Genomic DNA, 26,498 nt, shown 5'->3' on the forward strand with positions numbered 1-26,498 from the left:
GCTTATTTGTTTTCTTTAAAACACGCTGTATACACGATATATGTGCAAAGAAGTAAGGTGACTGTATTTTTATAAAAATGTCACTTTTGTCACTTCTTATCGTTTCTTAGTACAGATCCACAATTTTCTGCAGGAAAAATAATTTTCTTTTCGCTATTGAGCCTTATTTAGATAATGATCTGTTCACTCTACCTCTGTGGTTTTAACTCCAACTTTTTTTCGCCCTTTACTGAGTTTTGCTCACTATTATTCTCTGCACTTTTCTTTCTTGTTGACATTATATTTCTTTCTTCTAATGGCTTTTATTTTTCTTTTTTTTTTTTTTTTTTTTTTTAACTTGACTCTAAGATTTCTCACGAAAAAGTCCTTAGATAATAATGCTTGCTAAAGCATGTGGCTTATTCTTACTGTTAATATTTATAAACTTTTGAGTAACCTATTTTTCAGTTTTAACACACTTTTCACGGAGCAACCAGCACACCCGTGTTATTTTTACGATTAAAAAACTTAACCAGATAAGTAATAAAAATTTTAAAAAATACCTTTTTCCGCCCTCGGGTGGTTTTGGAAGGCTGGTACTTCCTCGGGCGAAAAAGCAGTTTTCCGAAACTCGTTCGAAAAGTCTCCTTTACGAACCTCGTTACGTCCCTCACCTTCGGCTCGGGCCTTAAACATCTCGGTTCGCAAACAGAGACTTTTCAAACTCGTAGGAAAACTACTATTTTGAAATTAAAAATATTTTTGACTCACTCACAATATATTCAATACATCGACAGACTGATTTAATTAACTTTGCCACAAGTAAACGTATGACTTCCAAAATTTAGTGCAGAAGCTGGTATGTATCTAAAGTTTAAAAAGTTGGAATACAACGAAAATTTAAAGTTATTATATTAGGTTTAATAACTAAACTAACTAACGAAAATACATTATGCGAATATATAATATGGTAATTCATAATAAAAACTGCCAAAAAAAGGTTTAACGAACAATAAACGATGTGTGTAACACATAACATGTTAGACTAAAGGTACAAGCAGTAATTTTTGAATACATCTACCTATTCACTTGTAATATTAAATAACAATATTTTAATCATTAGCTGTGTACTACAGTACAATATAATCAGGTTATGAGAACCTACAAATATAACCTTAATTATTTTCAAGGCATCATACACCTAAAAATTATTTTAAATTGCAAATTTTCGGCGATGGTTTTCAATTCGTCGGTGCTAAAATTACAGAAAACTTTTTATTATACTCCTCAAACACCGATACAACTGCACTGTGAGTATAAATGCCCGTGCTCAAAACCGTTACTAGTTATGGACACTTGAACGCAAGAACTTGAAAAAAAATAGCACTTTTTCGGCGATAGTTTTCTATTAACCGATAATAAAAATACAAGATGAATTTAAATATACTCCTTGGAAAATAATACAACAAGGGTTTAAGTATAAACGTCTAGAAGCATAACCTGTTTTAGTTATGTACATATCAACGCCAGAAAATTAAAAAAATCGCACATTTTCGGCGATACCCTTTCGTTCGCCAGTGATATTAACAGAAATAAAACTTTTGTATACTTTTTGTACAGTAATACGACTATTGTTTAAGTATAAACATTCGTAAACATAATCTCTATTAATTATGTACACCAAAATGTCCGAAAATTGGAGAATTGTACATTTTTAGCGATTTCTTTCTATTCGCCAGTGATCAAAATACAATAAGAATTTAAATATACTCATTGCACAGTAATATAACTATTGTTTAAGTAGAAAAATCCGGAAACATAATCTTTCTTAGTGATAAACACTTAAACGCCAATAAATTTTGAAAATCAAATACTTTTTGCAGTACTCATTAATTCACCAGTAATAACAGTAAAAAAAAAATTTACTACTTGTACAGTGATACGACTATAGTATGAAAATAAACGTCCGGAAACATAACTTCTATTAGTAATGTATACTTAAAGACCGGAGAAGTTCGAGAAATCAAACATTTTCTGGATACCTTTTTAATCACCATTGAAGAAAAATTTATAAAAAAAATTTAAATACACCATATGTACACTTATACGACTACGACTATTGTATACGTATAAATATCTGGAAACGTAATCTCTTTTAGTTATGTACGCTTAAACACCAAAAAATTTTAAAAATTCCACATTTTTGGCAGGAACCATCCATTTGCTAGTGATAAAAATACAATAAAAGGTTAAAAATTCTTCTCGCACAGTAATATAACCATAGTATAAATCCATACGTCCGGAAACATACTTTCTATTGATTATGTACACTTAAACGCCAAAGAAGTTCGAGAAATCGCCTATTTTCTGAATTCTATTTTATTCGCCATTGATAAAAATACAAAATGAATTTTATTACACGTCTTCTAAACTAGTAGGAGCATAATGTAAGTTTGAATGTCTGCAAACATAACCTTTATTACGTACAAGTAAAGGCCTGGGAATTAAACCAGCTTATTTCTGGAAATTTTTTTCTATTTTCCAGTAGTATAAAAACAAATTTCCCTATTTCCATGACTTCTAGGGGTAGTTTTGCTAAGGTAAAAAACCATAACACGATCTTTGACGGCTTATTTATCATCAGCGACCTTTAAACCCCTTGAGTTAATGTCTGAAGTAAAGTATTGGATTTTGAAAATTTCCTTATTCCTATCACTAAAATAAGAAGTTTTAATGTAATGCAACCACCCTTTCTACAATATTTGACCGTACATTTGTAACTTGTGACCCTAAAGACCTTCGAGTCATAGTTTTTACGGTATAATCAAAATGAACCAAAAAAAACTTTTATTACTGTCACTCTTAGGAATTTTTTTTACTGTGTGGAAACCACCTTTTGAAGACTTTTGAGTGGTTATCAATAATCAGCGATCTTCAAAATCTCCGAGAGAAGATTTCCAACGTAACATATTAATTTAAAAAACAATATTTTATCCCTGTCTCTGCTAGGGTATTTTTAAGGGGTAAAGCTACTTCTACTCGATTTTTGACAATAGATTCGTGTTTTAATATTCTATTAACGCGTGAGAGAATATTTTAATGGTACATTTTCTAATTTCGAAGATTTTTATATTTTAGTCACTCTGAGATGTCGTTGAAATGGGGTGCAATTACCTTTACATTATTTACAATACGGATTCGTAATGAAAGACTTCTAAAATCTCGAAGAAACGGTTTTCGAGGGGACACTTTCTATAAAAAAATTCTTCTAATTGCCATTATAAGGGGTGGTTTTACTGGGGTAAAACTACCCTCATGCAACTTTTAATGAGTGATCCGTGATCATATTCAGTGGCTCCTAAAACCGCTTAACAAACGATTTCTAACATGAAATTTGAATTTTTTTGAATTTTCCCACATCTCCTTCTGCAAGGGGTACTATTAATGGGGTGAATCTACTCTTACACGATTTTTGACTATAGATTCGCATTAAGCGATCTCATCAAATACCGAGAAAGATTTTTTATTCTTTAGTATTGAATTCTCAAAATTTCCTCATTTGTGTTACTTCTATGGATGAAACCACCCTTTCGTGATTGTTGACGGTGCATTTGTAATCGGTGATCTCAACAACCTCTGAGAAATAATTGACAAGGTACAAGATTAAATAGGAAAAATTTTTCAATTTGCGACACTATTAGGGGTACTTTCCCTATAGTGAAACCACACTCACACGATTTTTAACTTTTGATTCATAACCAGAAATCTCAAAAAACATCGACAGACAATTGTTAACTCAAAAATTTAATTTTTTTTACTGTCCCCATTTCTGTTTCTTTTTTAGATTTTAATGAGGTAAATATACTCTTACATGATTTTTTCGATAGAATTTGGCAATCTCATCAACCTCCGAGAGAAGATTTTCATGATAAAATGTTGAATTCAGAAAATTTCTTTTGTTTCTGTTTTTTTGAGAGGCGGTTTAAATAGGGTGCAATCTTCCTTACTCGATTTTCAGCTACAGATTTGTGATAAGCGATCTCAAACATTCAGAAGACGGTTTTCGAGGGAAATATTAAATTCAAATTTTTTTTTCTAAAGTCACAGTGACGGGTTGTTTTAATGAGGTGCAATTATCCTCACACGATTTTTGATCGATAATTTGTCACTAATAACCCTAAGAATCTCCGAGAGAAGATATCCATAGTACAGTTTTGTAGTTTAAAGTTTTCTATTACTTTTACCATTGGGGATAAATTAAGGGTAGAAATGCTACCCCAACTTTTCTGTGTCTTATAGCAAGGCAGATGTTAATAATGATGAAAGTTGTTAAGGGATGTCTGGGATTTCATGCATTAACAGATGTCTCACAAACAGGTTAGTTAATTGCTTAGAGCATATACTACTGGAGTGAGCATGCAGGTAGCTGAGAGTGACAGGGTAACCGAAGTGCAGGTACTACCTCTCTCTCTCTCTCTCTTTCTCTCTAGCCAAGCTATGATTGGTTGGCCCTGACAAGTCGAAAACTCGACCGACCAACTATAACTCAGTTATAGAGAGGGAGAGAGAGACTTGCAAGGGCGGACCAATCATAGCTCGGATAGAGAGAGAGAGAGGTAGTACCTATACACTTGGTCGCCCTGTCACGCTCTCAGCCGCCTGCATGCTCACTCCAGTAGTATATGTTCCAAGGTTAATTGTCGCATCTAGTACTACCGATAAAAATTAAAGAATTAATTGTACAAAACAGTAATGGTCGTTATTTACGTTCATCGTTTTCTAAAATTATTTTTAATGCAACATCATATTAATTTTTTTGTTTCGATATTAAAGAAAAATTCTAGTATTTTAACACAGATTTTGAAGTCACATTAAATTTCATTTAAATGGAAGTTGTTAGATTATGCAAGTTATTTTTCAGATTCGTTTATTTACTTTCAATCCGTTATTTCGAATTTGAACATTTAAGTATCCATAATCGAAAGAGGTTATGATCGCAGAAATTCATACTAATAGTTTAGAGTTTATACTAATAGAGGTTATGATTGCGGGCATTTGTACTTATAGTTTATTTGTCTAAGCGTTTGAGAAGTATAATGAATTTTTTTTGTAATTTTATTACCGGCGAATGGAAAACAAACGCCGAAAAAGTGCTATTTTTCCAAGTTCCTGGAAATTTGAGTGTCCATAACTAATAGAGGTTATAATTGCGGGTAATAATACTTACAGTTCAGTTGTATTAGGGTTCGAAAAGTATGATTAATTTTTTTTCGTAATTTTTGCACCAGCGAATGAAAAATTGTCGTCGAAAATGTGCGATTTAAAATAGGTTTTAAATGTAAAATGCCTTGCAAATAATTGAGGTTATGTTTGTAGGTGCTTATAACTTATGTATAGTTGTACTGGACTACACAGCTTAAGATTAAAATGTTGTAATCCCAATATCACAAGCGAATAGGTAGATGTATTTAAGAATTCTTGCTTGTACTTTCAGTTTAACGTGTTATATGTTAAATATATATCGTTTTTTGTACGTTGTAACTTTTTTTGGCAGTTTTTATTATTAATTACTATGTTATATGTTCGTACACCGTATTGCCGTTAGGTATTTTAGTTATTAAACCAAATAAAATAATTTCGGATTTCCGTTGGATTCCAATGTTTGAAACTTCAGATAAGTAAACTATGAAGGTTTTCGTCTTCTTATTGATCCAGACAAACATCAAAGTTTTTTCATCTATTTGTACCTGCGGAACAAGATTGTTAATAGATGGTTGCGTAAGTAATTGTACGTTATTTAATAAGAATGGAGGAAAAAAATCTGATCACTTTTTGTCATCCAGATAAAGTCAAACAACAAATATGATTTGGCGCGTGAAGCCATCAGCATACTGGAGTATAATAGCTTTACTATTCAATTTATATTTCATAGTGCTTGTGTTATAACACAGAAATGTTTTTTTTTTTTATTAATTTGTTATTATTTTTTTTTTTTTATTCACTTTATTTTTTCATTTATTTATTTTTTTTACGAAGGTTACTTGCTTGTTAGAGCTACAAGTGGGTTCATTTGAATTTACAAAATCACGGGAATTCTCTTGTCTTTCTTACCATTTCATAAATGATGACTTTTATTGAGACTTAAATAAGTATACTATACAAAATATTATTAGTTGGAACCTTTGTAAGAATCTGCTTGACACCGTACGAAAGATACTGCTGTTACTAGGATGTTCTCCATGATTTGGTCTTATCATAGAACATAAAAACTTTATGTTATTTGATAATTTTGGTGGTAGTAGAATAACACATGTTCCTATAATTTTTCAAAAACTTTAATGGCAGTCCGAAAATAATTCAAGTTGTATACCATATCAATGTATTCAAATTCATTTCAAAGCTTCAGAATACTATTTATCAAAGCCCTACCTACTTTGTAAAAAAAAAGAGTAGGCAAACTTTTATCAAACTGTTAAGAATAAATTTAGTCAAAACTCGGCAATATTGATTCGAAATTTAAGGCAATAAGGAAAAAACTTATGTCAGACTAATATGGTGTTGTCTTATTCGTCACTTTAATTCTTTACAATACAACCAATTTTGCTAAAATCAAGCTCTATTTAGTCCTTAAAATCCTATGATTTTTCCTAAATCCAAATTGTTCTTGCGTTTATACAGTGTTGGATGCTTCATGTTGTTGTAGGCTATTTAAAATAATTTTTTTAATTAGGAGTGGGCAATAGACTTACAGGTTTGTAATTTTGTGTTAGTTTTTTTATCTTCACCTAATTTGAGAATTGACAATACTTTAGCCAATTTTTACCACAATATAAAAAATGAGATTTTAAAAGCATAGTTACATATGTGTTGACCAATAAGACTATTGATTTTCTTAGTAGGTTTTTTAAAAGTATGTTTTGTATGTTGTTGTAGCCTGGTGCTTTTTTAGGCTTTAGACTTCAGAGAGTTAGGATGACTTCTTGTATGGATACACATTTAATTGTAATACCATTAACTTTTTTTTGTCATAATGCCTTCTCAAAAATTCTTGTAGATTGAGAAACGCGTGATATATTTTTTATTAAAAAAAAAATTTTTTATTCCAAAACAAAGATTTCATTAATTTATTACAACAGTTGCTTAAATATACATTTTAAAATTTTTTGTTAAATTGATGATCTTGGTTTTAAAGTATTGTTCGCTTTTATTGCATTAATAATATGCCAAAAATTTCAAGTTTTTGGGACAAATAAAAGAAAAGTTTGTTCAATACTTTTTTTTAGAGAATTTGTACTTTTTAGGTAAAAACGATATTATTTATACTTTTTTAAAATTATTCTTAATTTGCTATATATAGTTTGTTATAAGGGGAAACCAAAGCTCTCCGTTCGACAGCGTACCATACACATTTGTCACTTTAAGTGATTTTAGTTACGAAAATAGTGAGTATATACTTGAGATATTTAGAGAAGACATGCGCTCTCCCTAGTAAGTAGGGAATGTCTTGAATTAAGTAATGATGTAATATTAATCAATTAAGTTATACTAGAAGTGTTAAAAATTTATTTCAGACGAACGATAATAATATTTCACGATTCTGAATGAAGGATGGATGACTGTTAACACCAATCGTAAGCTTTCAACGTCCTTCTTTATTTGTGCTCCTTTTTTCATAAGTCACTTAATTAAATAGTGCGATTTTATAAAATTATAATAACCGTTACTTTGCTCCATTACTAAAAATTATTACCTGCGTAAAAAATATTAATTTCGTAACTTTTATTTTACATTCATACATAAGTTGAGTTCAGACTTTCTTATCTTATCTCGTAACTATAATGTGCCTGTTAACGTTGAAGTCTAATGTAAATGTTAACCAATATGCATAGAGAAAATAATTTTAATTCTGATAAGGACTGTTTTTATGTATTTGTATATAATTAACTTTAGTAATTTTCTCGGCTAATAATGTTACAATCAGAAACGTCTTAACAAGCAAAGAGTAAATAATAATTGCGCTCTGAATTTTACTATCGTTTATTACTATACCTGTACGCTATTGAATAAACGCTCTTTAAAAACGCTAAGACTGTTAGGAGTTTTATTTCCTTTGTAATGTCCAGACAATTAAATAAAATATTTCCATGTACAATAAGTGCTCAGTGTAACTGAAAAATGTTGGTAACAGAGCATGGTATGTCCAAGCAAACAAGCAAAGAGCAAACAACGATTGTGCTCTAAGCTCTGCTAACCACTATAACCATACATACATGCTCTTCTAGATTTATTTTAAAAACTTTTTTTTTAATTGCTAGAGCTGCAAGTTGAGCCTTACAAATATTGTGCGCATTAAACTTTACTCCACACTAAAGTCATTAATTAAAGCTCATACTTATTTAAACATATTTATACTTATTCTGTCCATATTTAATTCGTTTAACATAACTCAAGTCTTTTTGTCCTTCTCATATATTACTAGTATCACTGTTTCTTCATTATAAAGACTACGTAGATTCAGACACTAGTTAATATTTGCATCCGCAAAGGTAAAGAAAGGAAAAAAGTAATCAATACAAGGAAATAGTTATAAATTTAAATTTAAGCAGGCAATGGCTTAAATTTACAAACAAAATTCAAGAATCAAAAGTAAATATATAAATTACTTATAAGAAAAACTAAGCTTGTACACTTATTTTATCTACACTTTAAACATTTTTAACTTTTGTACACTTGAGTTCATATCAACTTTCACACCAGTATTACTGTTTACTTAATAGCACCGCTCTTTAGGCCTACTATTGCTTACTTGATCTTCTACATCACATATTCAATGAACAATGAGACTTATGTGCCTATTCGTACTATTCCTCGATCTTAATCTTTATGCTTTAGATATTCATCGACCTTGCCATTAGTTTTCTATTTTTTCCTCCTCATTCTGTGTTATTGTCTTACCATATCTCTTGCACTATTTCTCTCTAGAGTTTTCCCCTGCTTTTCTACAGCAACTTCCTTTTTTTGCATTTTTCCTTTTTCTTGAGCTTAAAATTTGCTGTCTAGGGCTGCACACGTTATCAAAGCTCTTGCCACCAATTTTCTCATGTAGAATTCTGTTGTGCTTCTGTAACCTCTTTGTTACCTGATCTGATGAGTACGCGCTTTGGGTTCTGTAGTCAACCTCATTTATCTTCTTTAAGAATTGCACGTAATTATACAAGATTTAATTATAAATCGACTCTCGAATTCTCGATCTCTGTATTGTAGTTAATAAACTAAAGCTTCTCCTTCTGGTACTTTTTCTCACTACTGGCTCCATTTGATGGTTGTTTTACCTAGTCTCTTTTGTCTTGCAATTTGCTAAAAGTTCATCTCCAACGGATACGTGGTGTTCCGATACTTTGTTTATCCTTCAAGCTTTTTATGCTATTTCCTTCTTTACGTAGAACGATGTACAGCAAGTTTTCTGTACCTGCATACGTGCAATCTATAATGTAATGTAAGACTTTATTTAAGCCTTGTGGTATAACCACATACGGCTCCAAAAAATTAATACATAGGTTAATGGAACATAATGGCAAAAAAAAGATACAAACAATATACATAGAGCAAAATGTATAAAATATGATATAAATACAGAAATATAATACAAGCAAGAAGTACTACATATAAAACTAAATATAATTACAGAATTTTTCAAGAGTAAGATCATTTGACGAATTAAAGGATATTGATAATCAGACATCTTCACGTATATCAAGTTAGTGTATAACAAAAGATGTTCAAGAAATTATTTCTTATCATGGATTGGTACATTTTTTGTGTTTTAAGTAATAGTAAGTAATAGTAAGAGTGATTTATAAGTTACTCATCATAATTTTACATTATTTTATTAGTAATACTCAGAAATAAACGTGATGGAATTAGTAGTATTAAAAAATATTTGATTATCGGAATCAAACTAGAACTCAAGTGACAATCTATTTTCTTTACCCCGTTCGCTCTTTTTGTAGCTCATAACAAATAAAAATAGTAAGGACTTTAACGTATTTATTCGAGATTGCTGGAAAGTGGTTTGGCTCAGTTTATTCATGAGAAGTAAGGATTAAACAGAAAATAAGTGTCTCATAGTCTCTGTTTTGAACAGAGGGATTAAAAGATAGTGGGAGGGTTGTCTTTGGGAGCGTCGCAGTTTCAGGCGATCTAAGGCTAGAGTGTAAAGAGATATAAGGTAGTTGAGGGTGCCATGTAATAGAGTTGAGGCCCTGAGAGCCATCCTTGTTGTAAGCAATGGGGTATAACTCTAGATGGCCAACACATGATGCCAATAACATATCGAACGCAGGTATTTAAAACCCAATTAAGCTGCAGCCATGTAATCGAATAATAGAAAAATAAAGCTTTCGACTATTTGTTTTTTTAGCGAGTATGAGAGAGTATGTTTACAGTGTTTCAAGGTGTAAAGTGACCGAAAGACGTGGCTAGAAATATGTTGGGCATGGCGTTCCCAATTTAGCATTGGGGTTAGTTCAAGTCTGAGGTTTTATACAGCTGATGCATATTGTAGTTCATCCAAAACCAAAAGCCGAATTCGTTTGGAGAAAAGTGGAGTAGAGGGGAGTGTACGTTTTAATTTATCGAGACCTAGTTTTCTTATTTCGGACAATTTTATTTTGACATCCTTTGCAATATTTAACTTAGGTGCGAGATATCAATCCTCAGCTGTATCGAGCATATTTCTAATCTGACTCCTGAAATGCCGGAAAATATCAATATCTGACTCTAATTGTAACCGGACAGTCTTTTCATAGCAGGCATCTTTTTGTTTCATAAGCTGGCAAATTTCTTGAGAAACCCATAGCTTTTAACTAAATTCAAAGGTGATATACCAAGCTGGCGCAAGTTCATCAAAAACCGACAGGATAGTACGAGAGAAATCACCAACTAGAGAATCAAGGTTAGTACTTTCCCCATCGACCGAAGAGATCGAACATAACTGCGATGGTTGTAAGCTAGAAAAGGTGTCAGCGAATTATGTATTTAATTCAGAGAGATTTACTTGGGTGAAATTTCGAGATAAATATTTGCTGGTGTATACTTGCAACAATACATGAAGTATTATATTGTGAACTCAATGAAGTCGTGTCCAGCAGTAAAAAACCCATCTGACTTCGAATATTGTTTAACGACTGAGGGTAATAACGTGTTTTAAGGTTTCCTGCCTAGTATTGCATATTCTACAAATCTTTTTCGCATCCTCTTTCCAGAATCATCTGCTTGTTGTCATGATCCTACATCTGTATTTTGCTACTCATTTCCTCTCGTTCTCTACCGGTATTTTGCTGAAATACGTTAGCATTTTCTCGCACCATATTTTTATGTATACTGGATTGTATCTCGATTCTCAAATTTTAATTGACATATGGTTTTCTCCTATCCCCTCATCCTTTCGTAAGTCTTCTTTTAGCATGTGTTTATAATTTTTTAGGTTCCATACTACGTCCTGCTTTCCAGACTCGCTAATAACTTTCTTCATTCTACACTGCCAGTATTTTATCTAACCCACTGTTAATGCTCTGTTTCTCTCCTACTTAGATTCTTTTATCAGTTTTTGCTGGTGCCACTGCCTTTCATTCATATTCTGCGGCCCTCTTCAGAGCTTTTCTTGAGATTTTTATAGATTCAGTTTCTTCAAGCAGAACATATTGGGTTGGGGAAAACGAAATTTCATTTTTTCTGATGGATCGCGTTGGAGTAGAATATTGCTAGTAATATTTATTCAGTAACGCCATACTACAGTGCATTTGAAAGGTAACACGTAACATTCGAGTACTTAGGCAAAAGTTATTGCACTTTAAAAATATAGATTCCAAAAGATCATTTTCGTCATATTTAGCTCTTTTACTTCCGAAAAAAAAAAAATGCAGCCCAAGCTCATTAAAAATTGTGTAGTGTTTATTGTAATGAGTGCCAAAGTGAACGCTAGTGTCAGAATTGGTTTGCTCGTTTTCGTTCTGAAAATTTCGAAGATAAAGATGAGCCTCGCTTTGGTTCACCAATCATAAAAAAAATTAATGAAATTCTTAAAAAAATCGAGATATACCAACACATTTCATCTTACGACATAGCTATGAAACTGAAAATCAACCATAAAACAGTTTTTAAACATTTACATAAGGCTGGATATCAAAAAAAGCTCGATACTTGAGTTTCCCATGAATTACCAGAGAAAAATTTAATGGTACGAGTTTTCACCGAGTTTGACACCAAGAAAGGTAATATTGAAAATCTAGGGAGACTGGAAAGAAATTGTTTATCGTGAGTTGCTCAAATCTGGTTGAACAATTACGTTTACTCTCTACTGTCAACAACTAATCCGATTGCAGCAGGCGATGAAAAAAAAGGCCAGAATTGATCAATCGGAAAAGCGTTGTCTTCTATCTCGACAACGCTAAACTAGACATATTTTTAGTGACTAGGAAAAAATTGAGAAAGCTTGGCTGGGAAATTTTAATGCATCCACCGTGTAGCCTGGACCTTGATTCATCTGACTATCATTTGCTTAGGTCTCTGTAGAACTCTTATAGTGGTGTGAAGTTAGCTTTAAAAGAGACCTTGCCAAAATCACTTGATTCAGTTTTTTGTCCAGAAACCTCACGGTTCCATAGTGACGGAATCAAGGTTCTACGAAAAAGTGGAAAAAGGTCATCGATTAAAACGGCACATTTTTTAATGATTAGTGGTTAAAATTTGTATAAATCGATTTGCTTTGCAAAACATACAAAAAACGAAAATTACTTATTTTTCAACCCAATAGTTAGGTGTATTTTCGTCTACTTTGAAATTCTAACTCATATACTTTTTTTCGATACTATCCACATTTTCTTTTAGTTTATATATCTACACTTTTTCCCCATACAGAGCAATACTTTTTACTAGTGACTTAAAAAAAACATTTTTTTGTTATAGTCAAGCTTGAATAACCTCTTACAAAAGCTTCAAGTACTCTTTATCGCTTAAGTTGCTTTCAATCTTCTTTCTCTTACATGTGCTTCTCCTTTTTTCTTTTAGTGTGTAACCTAAGTATTAAATTTCTTTCTGTTTTTTTAAGTTGCTTGCTGCTCCAAAATATTTCCTTTTCTTAGATTCCTTTTTGTTTTTTTTAAATACCAGAATTTTCGTTTTTTTACTATTCAGCAGCATCCCTTTTTTCTTAAAAAATTTTCTTAACCGTATTAGTAGATTTTTCACATCTTCTTCATGCTCTGGTATTAAAACGATGTTATCATCCAAATCTTGCCTTTTCCTATCCTTGCTTTATCTGTAATATTTACTTTCAAGAAATCTTCCAGCTTTCTTAGGTATACATTAAAAATTTGTATGTTTATATGATCTTTTTTTTAAGTTGCTGCTTACTCCAACTTTTCTGGATACATGCTTAGTACTTATCTATCTACTCTGTCGCACGCCTTTTTTAGACCTGCAAAGCAGCAGAATATCTTGCACCCTTTCTTTTCCATCTTTTTGTCTACTTTATAGTTAAGGATAAACACTGTATCAATTGTACTCCTGTTACTTCTAAAACTAAACTAATTTTCTCTTAGTTTATTTCACTAATTTTTTTAAGCAATCTCTTGTTTAGAATACTTTTGTACGCTGTGAACATAAGCCTAATTCCTCTGTAGTTTTGTACCGTACTTCTGTCACCTTTTTAAAAAACGGTTGTAAGACACTTTCATTCCAGCTCTCTGCCTTCATGCCTTTACCATTCTAAATTTGGTTGAGTAAGCTCCACAACGCTAAGCCTAACTATATTGGCATGTACCTCCACACTTTACTTTATATCCTGGTTCTTGAGTCTGACTATTCTTCTGTGTGTTAAATCAGGCTTATATTTTATTTTTTACTGCCTTTAGTTATCTCCCTTAACATTTTCCCCAGTATTCCATTGTGATACTTTTGTCCACTTGCTCTTTTTTTCTGAACTCATCAATTAACGTCTATGCCTCTACTTTTGTTTTTCTATTCTAGATTTTCTTCATGCTTCTGCATCGTGTTTATTCTATGTAGTTTTGCACATTTTCTTATCATTATTTCTTGCAGCAATATATTTATTCCTGGTAATTTTTTCTTTTTCTTCCAGCTTTTGACTACTCTCTTGGTCTTTTTTATCTTGCATACCTACACTTTATTCTTTCAAGGTCTGTAAATTTTGACTTTACAAAAGTATTCTCTTTGATCTGAGTCTCTGTTAAATTTACAAAATCGAAGTAACCTACGAATTCCCAAATGTCTTTATCCTTGCAATCCTGAAATGTTCCAAAAGTAAAATTTTACACCTTCTTTACCTCCAACTGTTTGCTTTCCAACTTCTTTTCTCTTAGTTGCTTTTCAACTTCTTTTCTCTTGGTTGCTATTCAACTTGCTCTATGTAACCACCACTCTAAGCTCGCTTTTACTTTCTTCCCAGCGGTGCCATATGTTGTCTATTTGGATCTTTTTACATCATACTCATGTCTGTTTCTTTTTCTCTCAGTTCTTTAGCCAGTCTTTAGTTCGTAGTTAGATGAATCTTTCGTTTGGTGTCAAGTTATCTTCTATGTATAAACCTCTTTCTAATCTACTTTTCTTGGTTATTTTCTTTTTTAGTCTTAATTATTTTTCTCTGTTTTCAAACCGTTTATTATTATACTCAGCTTTCTGCTCTCTTTGTCTCTTCTTTCACTCTCTTCTTCGAGCTGTATTAATCATGCAAGTATCTTATCTATCCCGAAATCAAACAGACATAGTTTAATTAACTCTAGATTAGATCTGGCACATAATCTTGTCATTACTTTGTTTTCTTCCTGATTTTGTTAACATTTTTATCATGACTCAGTATCCTTCAATTTTCTCTACATCTACCTCTTTTTAGGACCGTCTTTTTATATTAGAAACTTCTCAGAACTATACTAGGTGATTCTCTAGCACTTAACCAATTAGCTTCTTCCTTTTCTTCTTTACTTCTTTGTAATAGCTTATTTCACTTTTATTTTAAGTCCAGATTAACTTTATAAATGTTGTACATTCAGAAATCTAAACTATTTACACTTTGCAAACATAAATCACCATGTTCACGATACCGCGGTTCATATTGAACTTATATATGATGTTGAATAAACGATATTTAAGAACGCTAAAACAATCAAAAGCTCCCTTTTCTCTGCAAACCCTGAAAATGGTACATTACGTCACTAGGGCATAAAATTCAACCATGAGCGCCCGACGGGCGCGGTTATTGTATGTTCGTGCCCGAGTCACGAATAATTTTTTACTTACCTAAGGCGCTAACTTTAATTTTGCGCTCATGGGCACACTTTGCACCCAGTAAATTGTTTTTCTAGTTTGGACCCACCATTTTTTGCCCGTGGGCTTAAAGTAATTACAAGAGCGCAAAGTGTGGTCCGAAGGCGCAAAGCGGCAGTTGCACTTTGTACCCATCGTAAGAAAATGTAATAAAAGATCCCTACGTACGACATGTGCTAAATAATTAATATATCTTTGACAGGAAGATTAGCGCAAACCACGGTAGAGACCACATTGCAGCCCACAAAGATAGAGCAGTGCATACCAACAATAAGGACGAAACAAAGTGATAGTAAGGAAAAAAGAAGCTCCTGTGCATAAGGAAGCTCAGAAAAGAAAAAATAACTGTAAGTAAAGAGCAAGAAAAGCGAGAATAGAGAAAGACAAAAACATCATCTATTACCTTAAACCGAAGGTTTGAGAAAAGAAGGATAGCGGGGATATGCTAAAACAGCTAAGGAGGGAAGAAGAAAGTAAAATTACTAGATGTAGTGTAAAGCTTCAAAAGGCAGTAGATAAGCTGAAGATGTTTAGCTTAGTAAACTTTAAAGTCAAGGTAAGCAGTAAGAAAGAGACAAAAGGAATGGACAAAACATCAAAAGATAAGCTGAACAAGATCTTTATAAAAATATAAGAGAAGTTAGGAAACGTAATATAAACCGACAAAAACCATAAAGAAAGACACACAAAAAACAAAGGATAATATTAAAGAACTGAGAAACGAATACCAAGGAAAATTAGAAAAACAAAGAAATGAGGGCAGACCGGAATAAAAAACGGACAAAGAACAGATCAATGAGAGGCTTTAAAGACTGGAAATGGAAAAGGAGAGAAGAGACAAAAAAGGTAGAAAGTTAAATAGTCGTAATAAGACTGAAAACTAGGGAAGGAAGAACTTTGAAGGAGATAAAAAAAGTAGCTAAACCAGCAGCTAGTAATGAAAATTACAATTATTAGTGACAAAAATAAAGGATAAGGCAAAAAATATTTCTGGTGAAAGTTGTACACTGGGAAACCAAAAGACAAGTGATGCTAAAGAAGAAAAATATTTAGCAAGAGGTATGTATGTATATAAAGACAACCTACCACAAAAAGGTAGAATGAAAGTGAGGCTATGGGCCAGAAAGTGGAAAAAAAGGGCAAAGTTGCGAAATTAAAAAAACGCAAAGTTTTAATGGACAACAGATGGTACCACTGGGGCAATCAAAGAAGAATGGTCATAAGGGAGTGTAGCTGAAGTGTCCGAAAGTCACTGATTGACTCCACCATTCTCAGGACTAACTAAGAGAACAACAAGTCAAGTGGACATGTGTATATACATGCATGTAAATCTATGTTTCTCTCTCCACCACTTCTTTTATCTATGCGGTCCCGAAAACGGCTTCTTCAGCAACACTCTCATATTATGCCCACTCTAGGTCTAAAAGGAGATTTGGTGCGGAAACAACATAAGAGCAGATGGAATAGGTAGACGGAGTAAAATAAGGGGAAAAGAAATGAGAGGGAGGAGAAAAAGTGTATTTTTGGAACGTAGCCAGATTAATGAACAACGGTATAGACTTCTGGGAGAACATAAAGAATTACAATTTTGTGGGCCTTACAAAAACGTGTGTAAAAGAGGGGACCCAAGAAATAATTAGAAGCAGCTTGCTGTCAAAGTTTGATTGGAAGTGCTGGGTAGCTACCCAGTACAAGGATAAAGCAAAAGAGTGGGGAAAAGTAATACTACATAAAAACATCAGAATCAAAGAAGAGAACTGAAGATTTGTAATAATTTATTATCAGAACACGAAAGGAACGCTGCGGATACCAAAAGAAAGGTTATTTATAGAGAAAGAAAGACATTTGCTGATCGGGGAAGATTGAAATGCAAAAACGGCGAAAAAAAGTGACATTGAGAAAGGAGAGGACATATACCTAATATAGAGGAAAGCCAATAACATGAGAAAATTAGGTGATAAAACTATAATCATGGAAAAAAGGGTCCTCATAAATCGATTGAAGGAAAGGACTTGTTGATTATAAACGGCAGTTAAGGCAAGAGAGGAAGCTTCACGCATGTGGACGTGGAAGGAGAGTCGGTCATGAATTACGTGTTAGCGAATGAAGAGGAAACGGACGGCATAGAAAAGATAAGAATAGGTAAGAGTATAGAGTCAAACAACATGCCTAAATGGAGCTTAAGGCAGCAACACTGAATATTAAAGAAGGAATCAGAGATTCGAAAAACGAGCAACAACTGTAAAGAGAGAAAAGACGATGTGGACGGAAGAACTCAGGGGGAAATGCACCACAGTTTGTAAAGGTTAGATACCCAAAGCAGAGATGAATGAGGGAAGGTTGAGAGTCATACAGAACAAAGTAGAAATGGTACTGCTAAAAGTGAGAAGTAAAATTTAAAAGAGGTGCCCGGGGAAAAACCCATAGAAACGTTAAGTGTAGAGACAAGACAAGGTTATCCCTGATTGCTCTAAGGAAGGAATAATTACACATAAGGAGCATGGAGCATAAAAAAGGAACAAAAAGAATACGGACAGCTGAGTTAGTCTTACACAACTAGAAAAGCCAAGAAAGTAAAAAAGAATGGAATGAGTGAAGTTGGCGCGAAAGAAGAAGGGATAAAAGCGAGGGGTAGACTTGAAATTAGATGAAAAAATTAAAAGCAGCTTAAGATCGAAAGAACATTCGATACCCAAATGAATATCGAACAACGTTATCGAAAAGAAGAAAGACAGCAGTAAGAGGTTAGAAAAATAGCGCGAGAAAACCAGCGTGTAGAAAATTTAAAAGTGAATCCAAGAATAATAGAGAGTAAAAGATTAATCGAGATGTGGTTGAACGAAGTATATGAGAAAATGTCAAACGATAAGATGGAGATTTTCTACATAAAGGGTTAGCTTGGCGAAGAACTTAATACGTGCGCAGCAATCGAAAAGAATATGAAAGAGCTGCAATAATGTCTGGATCAATTAAAGGCTAAAAAGAAGGAGAGGATAAAAAAGGAGATAAGTGATGGAACCAACAGAAAAAATTAAGTGCTGGTTATAGAAGCGTGGCAAAAGAAAAAAAAAGGAATGAAGAAAAGAAGACGAAGATGGAAAACATAGTAGAATAATTGGAGAAGAGCGTAGAAAGGCTAAAGATGGAAATCAAGGGAACGAACAAGGAAAGCTCTTTTTAGTGATCAATAATGAAGGAGTCAACAAAAAAGAGGAGCGGACGCATCAGAAAAAGGAAAAAGGCAGGGTAAATCATAGACTAAGAAGAGGCAAAAACAGCATGAATAGAGTAAGAGAAGGAAGAAATAGTGAAAAGTGCAAAAAAATGTGAGCGTATGATCTCAGAAGTCTAGCAATCGTAGAGAAAACCCTTATTATGAGTGCATAATCTGCTAAAGCAAAAAAAATAAAGAAGTATACATAGTCCATAGCTCAAGGTGGAGGACTAAGAAAAATGACAATACTGATTAACTTTTTGTTCATCTCTTGCACAAGCCTATCTTTTCTTTTTATCTGTATTAAACTATTATTTTTGTTTTGTTTAATCTCTTTCAAATTCGATGCTCTCTGTTAATGCCTAAAGTATGTTTAGTAGTTGCATAATAAAAAAATACACGATACTGTAACTTACTAATATAAGTTCCTATTAATTAAGTATCAATATTCATTTTGAACGCCAAACCCGACTTGTAGTTCAAAGAATTTGGACTTAAGTCTAAATAAATAATAATAAATATTATTATAGATATTTTACGACATGGACTGATTTACTTTTTTGATTACTGAACTCTGCATTTCATAAAATATTTTAGCACGGCATACTAGTTTCTGTATGAAAATTTAAATGAAAAATATAACTTACCCAGGTAGATGCGTAGTGATTTTCTTATCCGACTCTGCTGTGACATGAATTAGTGGAGAAAACTTGTTAGGAGTCGTCATTTCGGGATTATTATTAACCCATTGATAGTTGGATCTGCGTCCAAGTTGCACAGCATCCATAGGAGGCTGTAAAAATTTAAAAAGTTCGTACAATGGCTTTTAAAAAATAAGAATAACACACACAACAGACACCTCAGAAATCTTCTTTTACAAGAATTCATAAAACTAACATATTGGTATTGGAGCATGACATTTAATATAAAAAATACAAGTTCATTTTAGTTTTTGTATAAAATCGATTAACAAAAGGTCATAGAAGCTAATATTACATTAAAAAATATAGCACAATAATTAAGATACAAAATAAAGTTTTAATGCAACTTATAGTTGAGGTACAAATATAAAAAAAATACAAAATCGGCATTTTCGCATCGTTCAAGTAATTTTGAATGCTTTGTACATTTTTAATTTCTTACTTGTTACAATAACGTTTCAAAGATCTTGTTTTGCTGATGGAGTTTTGTAGTGTTTTTATATTACATTGGATTGTAATATGTAATTGTGAGCATTGTATTATTCTTATTAAATGTAAATGTTACAAAACAAAAACCATTTATGGTTTAATTTATCATTAAGTGCCTGAAAATTTCATTAGTTAAAACCAAATAAAATTAATAATATCACAAAAAGCTGTACTTAAGAATCATACAGAATTTAACCTGCAAGAAGAAAAGGTACGTTGACACATATATATTTTACTAAGACCAATACTTGTGTGTTTTATTCCCCGATATACAAATAAATAGTTGGACAGTCTGCTAGTCTCGCAGCCCGTCAGGGAGCGTGAGACCCAAATCCACAAGCATCCAGTGTTTACCAGATGATAAAGTTAAATAATTACGATTCATCATTTTTAATTATCCACCAGTATTGACAACTATTCTAAATTCTTTATAAACAATTGGAACTATCTGAGATTTTGTAGAAATATGATAGATTATTGATTTAGTTCTTTTTAATTACTTTCACGATACATACAAATTTTATTGAGATAATAGTTAAAATTGAATAATTCAACATTGTTTATAATAAATTTTATAGCAAAGAAGAATTTTTTAAATTCCTTTTTTAATAGCGTTTTTTAAAATATAGAATTCTGAAGGCAACTCGAAATTAGAAGCTAGAAGTCCCTTGTGGAATCTTTGTAGAATCCTGTGCCCATATGCTGCCTTACAGCTTTCATGTCTCGTCAATTTATATCGATTAAAAGTTTTGCACTTCTAATCTTCAAGTTTCGGAGAGCGCTGTTTTTTTGAGGTGAAAAGCTCTAGATCATCGTTTTTTGGAAGTCCTCGGATTGACTTCGGGTAACCCGGTTGCTGAGCATAAGATGATAATCAGCTGGTAATCACTTAACATTTTAGCACAATATTCGAAACATATTCACCTATAGTACTCATGCCTATCACCTGATTTTTAGCTGACTATTACTTGACATGTAGATGCTAATGATCAGCTGATGATTAAGTGAAAATCAGGTAAATATCAGGTAAAAATCAGATAAATATCATGTTGAAATTAGGTAAATACTTGATAAGTTGTATTTAAGAAACTTCAAGCAAAGCTCACCTGATATCCACCTGATTTTCGGATACCAGCATATCAGGTGATAATCAGTTGAAAATAAGGTGATAATCGTGTTAAAATATCAAACTTAAATGTCAGGTGATTATATATAATTAGAGTTACAACCTTCCAGCATAGCCAAGCATTTACAACAATAAATAATTTTTTTTTTAACAGTTGAATATTGAGGCAACTATATAAGAAATAACTTCGTTTGCGTATTCATTTCTAAACTGCTGACTCGGAGGTGGGCAGTAGTCATGCTCTATTGATATCAATTCTTTTTTACTCTGGAGTACTAGAATCACAAGAGAATAAATTATATGGATTCTTCTTTGTACTATCTGGCTGTGAGGAATTGCTATCAGTCTTTGACCTCTTTAAAGCGACTTCAGCATCCTGCACTTGATGGCTTGATTCGTCAGAGTCGGTATCTAAAGTAACAAGTAGAGTAGTATCTAATGGTAAACAATTTGCTGATGCAGGGACAATGACGTTCAATTTATTGCATATAATTTTTTTGATAACTGCAAGATACTGGGTTGACATAGGATTGTAGTTGTGACCATTCATCCGATGAATGATCGAATAAGCATTTCTACATGATCTTGAGACATCTTGTTACTTAACAGGTAATCCATGTGCCTATTCTCAAATAAATTGTGTGTTATGTCAACAAAATTTGTTAAATAAATCATCAGTCCTGGTCATGCAGTTACTTTCATTAAAATAATTTTGTTTTCTGGTTTGCTTCCTTGTTTTTTTTACTTTTTTTAAAATCATAAAAAAACTTCAGAATTTTTAATGTAAAGTAAATGTACCAAATGTTGGCCATCTTAGTAGACCAATTTCGAAAGTACTCCATAATTATGAAAAAAAGGAAAATTCCAAGTCCTAATAGGTATTATTTTATAATTATAACACTATTATAAGTTGTACCAAAAAAAAATAATTTTTTGCATACACAGAAAAAAAGCTTTTATTTATTATTGGACGTGATGGAATGTCCCAATTCTTGGCCACTGTATTAAAACCCACTGTAGAAAAAACGTGTCCCTGTGGCCGAAACTACAAGTCCCTATAACTGGCAAGCCGTATGAATTGCACGCAAGTAACATTGGCCAGTTATTAGGACACACTAAAGGTAAGGTAACGTTGACCAAAGCCATTCTCAGCCGATCAAAATCACTTTCTAGAACAAATTTTTTCTTATTTCTTGGTTAAAATATCATCGGAAAACTGTTAACAATGAAATTTATTTAATTTTTAAGCGTGAATATTAAAGAAAATTTTTTGATTACAGCTGCGAAAATTCGTGCGAATCGTACAATTGTGAATGTGGCCAGTCTTTGGGACCAATTTTTTTGGTGACCAAGCATTGGAAAACTTACCTTATGAAACGAACTCATCTGTTTTTTCTTTTAAATCTTTTCAAGATTTACTTGTAATAGCAAACTTCTCTGATATTTTACCAAATTTACTTTCCACATTGAGAATTTTAAAAATATCATTCAAATTTTTACTAAAGACTGAAGTTGCTGCAGCTCCTTTAAATTTTTCGTCTTTGAAATGAAAATGTAAAAAATTTGATGACATAGCTGTACTGTTGTTTAAGATTTGAATAATTAAAATAACTATCATTGTTTCATTACTACAGTTGACATGCTTATTTCTAATTTTTGTTGCACACTGGTTTTTCTTTCTACTGTCTTTCAAGAAACTTTTCAATGAAACTCCAATCAACGTACTCTAGATCTTTTTAAAGTAACGAACCCTTCAAAGTTTATTGCAGTGACAGAGATCATAAAAAATATATACTTACTTTCCTATTTGAGAATAAAGAAAATATGGATTAAGTTTCTTCTTGACGTGTACCGTTGTACACTTGAATTAGCTCCCAAGTGCTCACAAGTCATTTGGTGAGCTTTATTACTGTCAAATGTCAGACTAGCAACATGTATGTTATTATCTGCCAGTTAAACTAGCAAATCCTTTATTAAAATTAATTTTTCTAACCCATTCAATAAGTGTATAAAATAATGAGCAATAGGTGCTTTAAACGCACCATTGATGCAAACGAGCACGAAGACAAGTGCTTTGGTAGCTACTTGGGGCTCATCATTGCGGTGAATTTCATTTAATTGATCCTTCAAGTTAACTAATTCCTTTCACGCAAGACCAGATGTATCCCACTCCTTGTGCTGCTTTATGATCATATCATCGAAACTTACATTAAAGATCAAGTTACATCCTTTGACGTTTTCTTCTTCCACTAATTTTGATACTTTATGTATCATCTGATCAGAAATTTCAGGTCTATAATCAAACGAATTTAGCCAATTATTAAGACATTTTACTGATGGCAAACACATCAGAAAGCTACTACGTACAACTTCGTACGCAGCAGGGGAGTGGAAATGTAAACTTCTGGCGAAATTATTAAGGGTAGGAAGGAAGGCAACTGTGTTTTTGTCATACTTTATGCGTTAAATGAGTTCCTGAAGATGTTCTGGTAATCCATGTACACGAAAAAAAACTTAGGTTTAGGAAAAAACAGAGTTGACGTATATTAACTGTAAAAATCTTTTTGTTATTAAACCATTAATTTTGTGTATGATACATTACGTTATAACATACATATAACGATCACATTTGGAAAATGTAATCTGATAAGGTAATACAAAAAAACTCATAATCCTCAATGCTTTAATAAAAACCATTTCTGAGTTAAATTCATTAGCTTACCACTTCAGTCAAGATGGTATATATTTTGATAAAAAAAAGACAAATTACTTATCGCGTAAGAAATAAAATTTCATGGAAAAGACCATAAAAAATCAAGGAAGTAAATAAAAAATATAAATTAAACGTCATTTAATAAATAATTTGCAGAATTTAACACTTCCTCCCGCTCTAAATTAAATATTACGGTGAAAAGAGATTTAATTTTTCTTCTCTGTTTTGATAGATCGTTTGTACGTAGTACTAAGTTTTGACCTGCAAAAAGCCTTGTACTGCAAAAACTAGGCCCAACTGTGACACGATAAAAAAATATCTCGGCTTAAGTATTTCACGGTCTTACCATACATGAATTTCACTCCTTTCAAACGACGTTGCTTATTATGGAATTAATTTAATTACAACGGTTATTTATGTGTTCACTTATTGTTGCACAACAAAGAATAATACTGTTATGACCAAACTTGTTTAAAGTATGGTCTTAACCATTTTATTTTAATGTTATCCGTAGATATCTTGGGATTTAGCTCGTGAGCTTTATTTGTTCTGTTTAGTCAAGTAAAAAAGTTGTTTAAATAATATGGATGATATTAATCAATGTCTAATTTTTAATTCTTTTATCAAAACAATTCAAAACAGATATTCTCTTGAATACAGTCCATTCAGGTCACTTCACAGATTTTGATATTATTTATATTACTGATGAAAAACTTGAATCTATCACTGACTGTTGTTACTGCTGCTTCGGAGTTCCTTGCAGTAATTCCCAGTGATTACTTAAACTACACGAATAAGTTCGTGGCCTGTAAGGGGCTGCGGTTTCTGCTATCTGCTATCGCCAAAAACACTTTCGGCAGGCCTCTTTCGTTGTACCTCGCTCCTTAGCATAGTCTGATACTATCGATACTTACGAACTGCACCCGGGTTGCCTCAGCTAACACGTTATGCCTTACGTGTTTAAGGTACTCGCGAGTCGTGGGAGTCAAAAGTAGACTAAAACTTTAGAGGACTTGTGACAGACGTAGAAAGAGCGATTTTTTCTCTTGATGATGAGTTTTTACAGCGTCAGAGTAAGTAAAAGAGGCCTTTGGTTGAATTAGGTCAACTACTGAGCGATGTTCTTGTGGACTGCGTTGACAGTTGCACGATGATGTTACATGTAATGATTTGACGTATTAGGAAATAAAATTATAAAATCGGTGTTATCAGAAAAAGGACAATCAATGCGCAAGTAAATTATTCATTCATTCATACAATACGATTTATTCTAAGAGGCTGGCTGTACCATATGTCAGCATATTATTGAACATTTACCTTAAAGCTATTATAAACACGCATATGGCGAGAATCACGTCAACTGCCCCAGCGCTGCTGCGCACGGTCCGGGCGAGCGTGAAACACGACATTTTTAACTCGTCATTTCGGTCTCAAAACGTTAATAAAAAAAATCATCAAAACACATACTCTTACGTATTTTTTCCTTAGCTTTTTAGCTAAGTAGTAATGAATGCCCATAAAATATTTAATACTTATATTTTCAATGTGTTCAATGATAAAAAAACTGATGTTTTACTTAGTTTTTGGCTTTATTTTAGTTACACTCGTTTTAAATCCTTTCAATTTTAGGAAGACCAACTTAGACGTTCTCATTTGCCTCTTTCAATAAAATAAGTAATTCATTTAAATTTACGAGTAGTCATCGTTTTTGAACATGCACCCGTGTACCATCATCCTGTTTGACTGAAACATAATCTTTCAATCCCGACATTAAACGACTTACACTGCCACTCTCATAAAAATGTTTTATGCAGTTCTCAACGTTGGCACATAAAACATTTCCCTTTTTTTATCGGGTGATGTATGCCATGCTTAGCAACTAAATCTAAAGCTTGTCTAGCTTTTCTTTCCATGCAATCAAATTTTTCCATAAGATCTCTTTGGTTCCAAAATTTCGGGGCGAGAGTGAGCAACGTGATTCTTTCTCACTTATCGTTTGATGGTGCAAATTTCTCTATAATTTACTCCAGTACTGCGATGCCTGCTTCACGATATTCATCATCTTGAATTTTTTTTAGGTTTATACTTACAAGCCTCAGCCTTGCACTTCACACAAATCGAAGCATCATCTCGAATAAAAGGAAAGGTTTTTGTCAAAAATTGCGGAAATTTAACCAGATTCTTCTTGACTTTATGATTATCTAAATTCAATGGACTACAATATTTTAACATCTTGAGTACTTACTATTAAAAACGAGTTATAAAAAACCAAATCACTGCTAAAATGAATTATCGGTGAATGCGTAAGTATAAAGCTCACTTCGATTCTCTGTTACAACCACGTAACTTACGTAAAAATTTTTTGAAACAAAATTACATTGAGAATTGAAAATAGTACCGAAACCTATTAAAACTTTAAACTTACGATGGCATAATCTTGTGTTTTAAACATAATAAACATCGTCACCCAAAGCAACAATCAAAAAGTTTCTTGCGATGTGCAAACCGCCACGGTTAGGTATATAGATTTACATCCAGTCAGAGAGATGGTAGTAGACAGTGCGCGGCGGATCCGCTACCAGCGCGGCCGCAGCGGCTTGCGCCGTCTCGTTCGTCATTTAAATACTACGTAAAAACAAAAAACCCCTCTTTTTTTACTGTCGATATTTACGTTAAAAAGTCTCATCTTTCGATGCAGATAGTCCAAAAAATTCCTAAAGTGGAAGATCATGAAGATATAACGTGTTTTTTGAACTTTTGCATTTTTCGAGGTAATGGAGGCAGAATTTCGAAGAACGGATGCCACCACTAGAAAGCTGAGGAAAAAATACGGAAGAGTATGTGTTTTGATAATTTTTTTATAAACGTTTTGAGACTGAAACGACGAGTTGAAAACGTATTTTACGCTCGCACGGTCCATGCGTAGCGGCGTTG

General features: G+C 32.6%; 1 protein-coding gene across 2 annotated transcripts in view; it reads right to left on the minus strand.

The window, feature by feature from the left end:
* Positions 1 to 26,498, minus strand: part of Eif4g (eukaryotic translation initiation factor 4 gamma) — a 763,642-nt gene that overhangs the window by 308,566 nt on the left and 428,578 nt on the right. For both annotated transcript variants that reach the window (XM_089595035.1, XM_089595034.1), the window contains exon 14: positions 19,183 to 19,328. In XM_089595035.1, coding sequence (XP_089451161.1) covers positions 19,183 to 19,328 — 146 coding nt within the window. The remainder of the gene's footprint in view (positions 1 to 19,182; positions 19,329 to 26,498) is intronic.

The sequence above is a fragment of the Copidosoma floridanum genome, unplaced genomic scaffold (assembly GCF_036245765.1).
Source record: "Copidosoma floridanum isolate Cflo_tuat_1 unplaced genomic scaffold, Cflo_Japanese_pri ptg000024l, whole genome shotgun sequence".
Classification (NCBI taxonomy): domain Eukaryota; kingdom Metazoa; phylum Arthropoda; class Insecta; order Hymenoptera; family Encyrtidae; genus Copidosoma; species Copidosoma floridanum.